The following is a 9755-nucleotide window of genomic DNA, read 5'->3' on the forward strand; positions in this document are numbered from 1 at the left end:
CCTCAATGCAGGCCAGGGTTCCCAGCTCCAGCCGTGGCTTCCAGCACTACAGCTTGACAGCTTTCACTCCATCCTGAGGTCTGGATCTGCATATCTATGTTTTCTTTTTAAATTATTTTGCCATAGTGTGTGTATAGTTGCCAGAGAGACAGAGGGAAAGCGAGGAATCATCTCCTGGGGGGATGGCTATGCTGTAATCTCTTCTCCTCTATTAATCTCTCAGGATTTGGGGCATTCATGCACACATGCCCAGTGTGTTTTTCAAGCTGTTGGGTCCAGGACTTATAGTCAGTCATGTAGGATCCAGCTGCTCTAACCACCATAATCAGTGTCTTAAGACCCAGGGTGCCTACATACCAATTTGACAAAACTAATTTATTTAATCCTCAGAGTCTGAGTTGATTCTACCTTTTGGAAGGCTACCTTAACACTAATGAGGTACATGGCATAATGGCTATGTCACTAGACCCCCACATAGTCAACTATGGTTCAAGTCCCAGACCTGGCAGCTTAAAACTCAGGCCGGGTGCATATGTGTGCCCAAGACCTCGACAAGAGAATGGAGGAGACAGGATTGCAGCACGGCCATCCCTCCTGGGGGTGATTTCCCACTGTCTCTCTTTCTGATCCTCTCTGGTGAGCACATGCATCCTATGGCAAATATCTACGGAAAAAATGCCTATCTTTCTTTCTCTCCCTTCTCTTGTTAAAGAAAAAATTTTTTAAATTGTGAAGTAGTTTGTCAGATTGATCCAGAATTATTGTACCAGTTGACACCCTCACCAACAGGCTGTGTCCCAGTTTTCCTATATTTTCCATACTGACTATTATATTTTTAGAGTTTTTTTTCTTTTGTTTTGTTTTGTTTTTATCTTAGAGGTGTGCACTTGCCAGAGAGAGAGACAGACAGACACAACAAGAGGGAAAGTAAGAACTCACCCCCAGAGGAGATGGCCATGTCTTAGTCCCTTCTCCATTCTCCTCCTGGGATCTTGGGCACACATGCACACATGTCTGGCATAATTTACAAGCCACCAGGTCCAGGACTTGAACTGTGGTTGGCCAGGTGGGAGTCAAGCGATGTAACCACTATACCATCTGCTGGTCCCAACCAATACTAATTCTTAATCTTTTTTTTTTTTTTTAAATTGAGATCGTACAACAATTTTTCAAATACATAAGATTAAGATTTTTGCTATAGGGCATATCCCCTCACCACAGAGACAGAGAGAGAGACAGAAAGCAAGAAATCAGCCCCCTGGGGGATCCATGTGGCAATTCCTTCTCCTCCATTCTCCTCTCGGGATTTTGGGCATGGATGCACAAGCGCTTGGCATGAATTTTAAGCAGCCAGGTCCGGGACTCAAACCAGTCAACTGCATGGGAGTCCAGCAATGTAACCATTATGCCCTCTGCTGGTCCATTCAGTTTTGTTTTTGATGACTAATTGAACATTTTAGATATAATTTTTGACTGTTTGACTTATTTCTTTGGTGAATTATTTATAGTTTCGCTTTTTCTTTAGAGTTTTCAGAGTTCTTGAAATTTTTTTAAATTATCTAATTGCTTGTGATATATACTGCAAATTTTTTTTCCTGGATTGTAAATTGGCTTTCAAATTTGTTTATGGTGTCTTTTGAGAAACTGAAGTACTTAACTTTTAAATAGACATTTTTTTAAGATCAGTTTTTCGTTAACTGAAAAATTCTACCGAACATGCAGTGAATTCCCGTACTCCACCATTCCCCTTCCCGGGTTCTTCTATTGTTATACTGTTGTCCATTAGTGTGGGACGTTGGCTACAAACGATGAACCAGTATTGTTACGTTGTTATTAACTAACATCCATAGTTGACGTTAGAGTTCACTCTTTGGGTTGTACGGTTCTGTGCATTTTGACAAGCGTGTAATAACATATTGTCATTACCATTTCAGGCAGAATAGTTTCACATCCATAAAAACGCCAGTGCTCCACCGATTCATCTTTCTCCCTCTTCTCCCTCGGTTCCTGACAACCTAAGTGACTACTCTTTTTATTACTATTACAGTTTTATCTTTTCCAGAATGTCATACGGCATGTAGCTTTTTTTCGAATTGGCTTCACCTAGCAAAATGCATTTCAGGTTCCTACATGTCTTTTCGGAGCTTGATAACTCATTTCTTTTTGTCATTGAGTAATACAGTATTCCTATTTGTATGGATATACCACAATTTGTGGATATTCCCCTATTAAGGGGCTACTTGGTGGTTTCCAGTTTCTGGCAATTATGAATAAAACTGCTTTGATGATCTGTGTGCGGGTTTTAGGATGGGCATCAGTTTTCAGGTTGTTTGGGTAACTACCACGAAACACAGCTGTCAGACCTTAGGTAGGTGATGTTGACCTCTATGCAGAACTGCCAGACTGCCGCTGTGCACTCCCACCTCCCACCCGCCGTGGATGGGAGTTCCTGTTGCTCCATCTCCTGTTGCTCAGCGTTCCCAGTGTTTGGGATTTTAGCTATTCTACTAGGTATGTACTGTTATTTTGTTACTGTTTAATTTACAATACTCTACTACAAATGATGTTGAGCATCTTTTTATATGTGTATTAGTCACTTCTTTATCTTATTTAGTGAAGTCTGTTCAGATTGCCCATTTTGTAATCAGGTTGTTTTCTTACTATTGAATTTTAAGAGTTATTTGTATATTGACTTATTTCTTTGGTGAATTATTTATAGTTTCGCTTTTTCTTTAGAGTTTTCAGAGTTCTTGAAATTTTTTTAAATTATCTAATTGCTTGTGATATATACTGCAAATTTTTTTTCCTGGATTGTAAATTGGCTTTCAAATTTGTTTATGGTGTCTTTTGAGAAACTGACGTACTTAACTTTTAAATAGACATTTTTTTAAGATCAGTTTTTCGTTAACTGAAAAATTCTACCGAACATGCAGTGAATTCCCGTACTCCACCATTCCCCTTCCCGGGTTCTTCTATTGTTATACTGTTGTCCATTAGTGTGGGACGTTGGCTACAAACGATGAACCAGTATTGTTACGTTGTTATTAACTAACATCCATAGTTGACGTTAGAGTTCACTCTTTGGGTTGTACGGTTCTGTGCATTTTGACAAGCGTGTAATAACATATTGTCATTACCATTTCAGGCAGAATAGTTTCACATCCATAAAAACGCCAGTGCTCCACCGATTCATCTTTCTCCCTCTTCTCCCTCGGTTCCTGACAACCTAAGTGACTACTCTTTTTATTACTATTACAGTTTTATCTTTTCCAGAATGTCATACGGCATGTAGCTTTTTTTCGAATTGGCTTCACCTAGCAAAATGCATTTCAGGTTCCTACATGTCTTTTCGGAGCTTGATAACTCATTTCTTTTTGTCATTGAGTAATACAGTATTCCTATTTGTATGGATATACCACAATTTGTGGATATTCCCCTATTAAGGGGCTACTTGGTGGTTTCCAGTTTCTGGCAATTATGAATAAAACTGCTTTGATGATCTGTGTGCGGGTTTTAGGATGGGCATCAGTTTTCAGGTTGTTTGGGTAACTACCACGAAACACAGCTGTCAGACCTTAGGTAGGCGATGTTGACCTCTATGCAGAACTGCCAGACTGCCGCTGTGCACTCCCACCCGCCGTGGATGGGAGTTCCTGTTGCTCCATCTCCTGTTGCTCAGCGTTCCCAGTGTTTGGGATTTTAGCTATTCTACTAGGTATGTACTGTTATTTTGTTACTGTTTAATTTACAATACTCTACTACAAATGATGTTGAGCATCTTTTTATATGTGTATTAGTCACTTCTTTATCTTATTTAGTGAAGTCTGTTCAGATTGCCCATTTTGTAATCAGGTTGTTTTCTTACTATTGAATTTTAAGAGTTATTTGTATATTTTGGATGCCACATCCTTCATCTGAAGTATGTGATATTGGGTGCCAACAGTTGGCAGGTGGCACGGTCGTTAAGATGCTGGACTTCCACATGGACGATTATGGTTCAAGTCCTGGACCTGGCAGTTTGAAAATCACATAGGGTGTGTGTACATGGGTGCTCAAAATTCCGAGAGGAGAATGGAGGACAAGGGACTGTGGCATGGCCATCCCCTCTGGGAGGTGATTTCTCATTTTGCTTCTCACTGTCCTTCTCCCTCTCCCTCTGGTGAGTGTACACACCCTATGGCAAAACCTTTAAAGAGAAAAAGTAATTTTGGGCCAGCTGGTGGCATGGTGATTAAGGGGATTGGATCCCACATGGCTGACTGTGTGGTTCAAGTCCCTGACCTGGTGGATTGGAAAACGTGCCAGATGTGTGTATGTGCGTGCCCAAAGTTCCAAGATCAGATGGAGAAGAATGGGCTGCCGCGGAGCCACCCCTCCCAACAGGGGCAGGGAATTTCTGACTCTCTCTACGTCTCTCTTTCTCTCTGGCAAATGCGCACATCCTATAGCAAAACTGAAAAAGAATGTAGTAAATTATCAAAACAATGTAGTTTCTGGCTCGTCTTTAGTATTAGTCTTTAAAAAGTTTTCAGTCTCCTTGGGTTATAAATATTCACTTGTATTTTTTAGTAATTTTATTCTTTCATTTTGAGATATGTATGTCTAAAAAATCTCAAAAAACTGGGAGAAAAGCTTATTTCCCTTCTTCCTACATTTAAATCCACTTAGATATAATTGCCTTGCCTTATTTTGACAACCACGCAATGGAAAATTGGGGACTAATGATCTTCGATGAATCGGTATTGCTGCTGCAACCGAACGACCGGCTGACGGAGAAGCGCACTATGATCTCCTTCATTGTCTCCCACGAGATCATACACCAGGCATGTGGTAAAACGTCCCTTCTTACTTCACACGAAGATGTTCTCCAGCTTCTCTACCACAATAGAAAAGAAGAGAAAACTCTACCACATTCCAAATTCAGGAAAAAAAAAAAAAAAGCAAATATTACTCGCAAAGAGTAGCAGAAAGTAAAAACCAGCAGGACCGGGGCAGTCAGATGGGGGGATTTGTCCCCTGGTGATGGAGTGTCGTGGTGAGACTTTACAGTCCAGAGTTTGTATTTACCTCCAAGGACTGGCTTTGCTCCACAAGACCCTCTTCAGGAAAAGTTAGCTAGGGAGAGATATGAGTATTTGCGGGACACCTGGCGCCCAAACAGGGACGGGACACTACACGTAGGCGAGGGAAGGGGTCAGCGTGTCGCAGGACTTCTGTGCCCGCGTGCTTACCGCAGCACAACCCACACAGCCCACGGAGTCCAGCGACATGCTCCACTGACAGTTAATCAAGAAATGAACACTATAAAATGTTGCTCAGACAGAAAGAGACGGATCCCCATCATGATGCAGCAGTGTGGATGAGCTTCCTGCCAGGGGAAGTAGGTCATCCTTGGAGGACAGATGCGCTCACTCTCGCCAGCAGCGGGAGGTCGGAGGCTACCACAGGAATACGGCAGAGCGGGGAGGCAGGGCGTGTGGGGGACAGCAGAGGAGAGTGGCTGGGGGGGGGCGGAGTGCTGGCAGGGGGGCGGGGGGGGGCGGGACAGCAGTCACTCTTGTGGAAATAGCTAGAGGAGGTCTCAGGTGTGCCACACAGACACAGTGACATCTGTTAGAAATGACAGACATGTTCATTGTCCTATTCATGTACCGAAAAGTCACACTGTACCCATAAGTGTGTACAACTATATAATGTCAACTAAAAAGAAAAATATAAAAAAGAAAAAATAAAGGGAACCAGCCCTGTGGCCGGCTGGTAAATGGAGCTGGATTCCACATGGCCAGCTGCAGCTCGAGTCTTGGCCCTGGTGGCTTGAAAAACGCACCAGATGCATGTGCAGGTGTGCCCCAAATCCTGGCAGGAGAGAGACAGAGGAGAAGGGACTGTGGCCTTACCACGGCCTCTCGGAGGGTGCTGTCTCCCTCCCTCCCTCTCTCTGATGAGTGCATGTACCCTCTGACAGTTAATAAAAGGAAAAAAAACAATAATTATTTTATAAAGGTAATACATGATCACACTACAGACAATTTGAAAAAAAAATACAGAAAAGCACACAAAAAGAAAAATCTGTAATGCTGTCACACAGAGATCATGATGACGGACATTTAGTGTAGATTTTCCCATAGACTGTCAGTCTCAATCTCTGTCTCTCTCTGTATTTGATTCTTTGTTTTTTAACAAAAATGGCATTACAGAATTGATACTATTCTTTTAATGACTTTCTTTTAATTTGACAGCATACAACAACATGATCCAGATTAATAAATATCCTTTTGCATTGCCATTTTAAAAACAGCCGTGATAGAGGGTGTGAGTAGGAGAGGGGAAAGAAAGGAGGAGAGAAAAGCACCCCCAGCAGGGCCAGGTCACACACGCCCTTTCCACACCCTCAGCGTTCCGGCTCTCGGACGCCCACACACGGGGCTGCAATGCCTCAAGTCAGGCCAGGGATTCCAGCTGCAGCCGTGGCTTCCAGTACTACAGCTTGACAGCTTTCACCCCGTCCTGAGGTCTGGAGCTGCATATCTGTTTTCTTTTTAAATTATTTTGCCATAGTGTGTGTATAGTTGCCAGAGAGACAGAGGGAAAGCGAGGAATCATCTCCTGGGGGGATGGCTATGCTGCAATCTCTTCTCCTCTATTAATCTCTCAGGATTTGGGGCATCCATGCACATGTGCCCAGTGTGTTTTTCAAGCTGTTGGGTCCAGGACTTATAGTCAGTCATGTAGGATCCAGCTGCTCTAACCACCATAATCAGTGTCTTAAGACCCAGGGTGCCTACATACCAATTTGACAAGAGAAAGTGAGAGAAAGTGAGAAAGCAAGCCACCAAGTTTGGGACTCAGGCTACAGTTGGCCAAGTGGGAGTCCAGCAGCCTTAACCACCATGCCACCTGCTGGCCTGTAAATATTTTTAAAAATAGTAATTACAGAGAAATTTGTAATTATTTTTATACTAAATATTATATCATGAGCTTTCTATATTTCCTTAAATTCTTTTGAAAATGAGGTTTTTAATTAATTAATTCATTATTATTATTATTTATAAATTTGCTAAGGGCACATGAACTCACCAGAGAGAGAGAGCGGGAGAGAAAGTGAGAAGTCAAGCTGCCAGGTCCAGTATTTGAACTGAGGTTGGCCACGTAGGAGTCCAGCACCTTAATCATTCTACCACCTGCTGGCCACCAAATGAGATTTTTAATGGCTGCTAAATAATTTATGCATCACCTTATAAATTGTTTTTATATCACCTTTCCTATTACTATATTTTAGGTTATTTTTACTTATTCCTTCTGGACTAAATGTTAAGAGTTATAATCAGTAGGCATAGTCATAAGTACTATGCTACTTTTAGTGACTCATATTAAATAAATATTTTAAAGCTTATTTATTTATGTATTTCATCAGTGAGAGAGACAGACAGACAGACAAGCACCCCCAACCGGGTCTCCCAGCCAGCCCGTATAACAGGCATGTGCAGGATGACCCAGGAAAAGAACCCGCCCTTCCGTACGGCCTCCAGCATTGCGGCACTGAGCTGTCACTGTGCCAGCATAGCTGGGCTGTGAATGTTATTGTTAATATTGTTTTACTATTTGAGTAACTAGTAATACTGAAATGTGAATTTATGGATAGGCAAATCTGATGATTTCAACGATACGTTGTATTTCTGATATTTAGTTTATTTAACTCAGAATGACATGATAAGCCATACTGATTTGGCTTATTAGATCTATGTATGTAAATGTTTGAATTGAACATTACCTTCGGGCACAGCTCCCTTGTTCAGCAGCCAGCACTCCTTCTCGTTGGCATCTCTGCCCCGACTCGCCTCCTGTATCCTTGCTAACCCTTGGGCTCCTTCCTGCTGGTCTTCGCTGCCTTCGGCCCCATTTCACCTCCGACGAGGTCACTGACCTGCTTTTTCCTCCCCTGCCCTCATGCATTCGAAGAACTTACTGATATTTGAAATGCTGGTTTCCACTGGTCACATCTTTACAAGCTAAATCTGTACATTTTGAAGGAGAGTCGAAGATTATATTCTCACTGTTATTTTGATAGTAAACTTTCTTTTATGAGAGATGGGGATGACAGGTAGATGATATTAGTTTGTGGTCATTGTTGTTTTTTCTTTTTTTTCTTTTTCCTTCCTTTTCATACCAGAGGACAAGGAGAGAGAAAGAAAGGTTCCCACAATAGAGTCTTGTCACGCCGCAATCCTTTTTCCTCCAATTCTCCCATCAGGAAACTGGGCACACATGCCTGGCATGTATTTTAAGCCAATGGGGCTGGGATTTGAGCCCTGGCTGACCACATGGGGTCCATTTTTCTGTGTGTCCACCTAACTGCTGTGTTGTGGAGGCCACTTGATCCTTGTTTTTGTTAATTGTTTGGCAAAACAAAAAGTTGACAAACCTGTCCTGGCCTACCAAAATCTGTTTACAAATCTCTTTTTATCTGCTTATGAAATCACAGTTTCTGAGAAGCACTGATGTGGATAAAGCAGCCCCAACAGCCCAGTTGCAGCCCCCCTTCCCTTCGCAAACATTGTGTGAGGTGCCCCCAGCCCCAGCCAAGGCACTGCACGGTGCCTTTCCCTTCCTTCCCTGGACTGAGCACAGGCTCTGCTGGTCAAGCTGGAGTCTGGGCATCAGTTTATGAGGGGTCAGCACAGCAGTCATGGAAAATGCATGATATGAAAAAACTTGTACACCACAAGAGACTTGTACTTTCATTTAATTTTTCACAGTTTTTGAATTCCCATGATACATTGGGCCATCGGGAAAACCATGACATGTTTTTCTATGCAAAAACACGTCATGACTTTGCCGATGGCCCGGTGGGGCAGGAGACTGAGATACTGAAAAGTGAAGTGGCTTGCCCAAGGTCTTGGCCTAACGAGAACAGAACTGTGAATATAACCCAGTCGTCTGGGCCTAGTCTGGTGACGAGGAAAATGATGATACCTGCAATGAAGTATTTGCCACGACTGAGCACGTGGACTTAGAGCCAGGCAGCACGCGCTCTGAACGTACACCCTCTCAGTCCTCACAACAACTGCATGAGCAGGGTTGTTATGGATTCCGTCTTACAGATGAGGAAACTGAGGCACTGAAGCATTCAGTATGTTGACCAAGGTCTCAGAGTAGCTCAATGTCAGAGCTGAGATTCCATCCCAGGTCCCTGACGGCAAAGGCCATGTTTCTTACCACTGTGCTCTACAAACACACAGGCGCATTCTCATTCTCAAGGGGCTATTGGGGTGTGTGAGTGTGTGTGAGTTCATTTCATGACTCTTTATATACTTATAGCAGGTCTTACTTGTCTTCAGAAGGACTTTCCGTGGACGCTGTACCTATGAAGTGATCTGTGGCTGCTTTATAAAATATTGGGTTACCAGGAAAGTCATGGTGCATTTTTACATAGAAAATACATCAAGGCTTTTCCGATGACCCAGTAGAATCACACATGGCTAATGCCATTTATAACTATTTCTGAAATATTTGCTTGTATCCCAAATTAACTCTGCTTAGGAGAGAGGAAAGTAAGGAGAGTTGTATTCCCATAAAACAATGCCATTTGCTCTTTATTTTCTTTATTTTTAAAAAATTATTTATTTACTTATTTGGAGAAAGATGAGGGAGAGAGAAGTGCCCTTGATGGGGTGTTGCCTTGCCATCCCTCCCTCTAGCCTCCGGAGCAGCCAGGAAGGAGCTGGGTGTGAGTGAGCGTGCCCAGCGTTTTAAGG

General features: G+C 42.7%; 1 protein-coding gene across 1 annotated transcript in view; it reads left to right on the top strand.

Moving 5' to 3' along the window:
• LVRN (laeverin) overlaps positions 1-9755 on the top strand; it is a 97594-nt gene that overhangs the window by 37890 nt on the left and 49949 nt on the right. Inside the window, exon 6 of the mRNA XM_006158394.2 lies at positions 4669-4953. Within this exon, the coding sequence (XP_006158456.1) occupies positions 4669-4953 (285 nt within the window). The remainder of the gene's footprint in view (positions 1-4668; positions 4954-9755) is intronic.

The sequence above is a fragment of the Tupaia chinensis genome, unplaced genomic scaffold, assembly GCF_000334495.1.
Source record: "Tupaia chinensis unplaced genomic scaffold, TupChi_1.0 Scaffold000591_1, whole genome shotgun sequence".
In the NCBI taxonomy this organism is placed as follows: domain Eukaryota; kingdom Metazoa; phylum Chordata; class Mammalia; order Scandentia; family Tupaiidae; genus Tupaia; species Tupaia belangeri.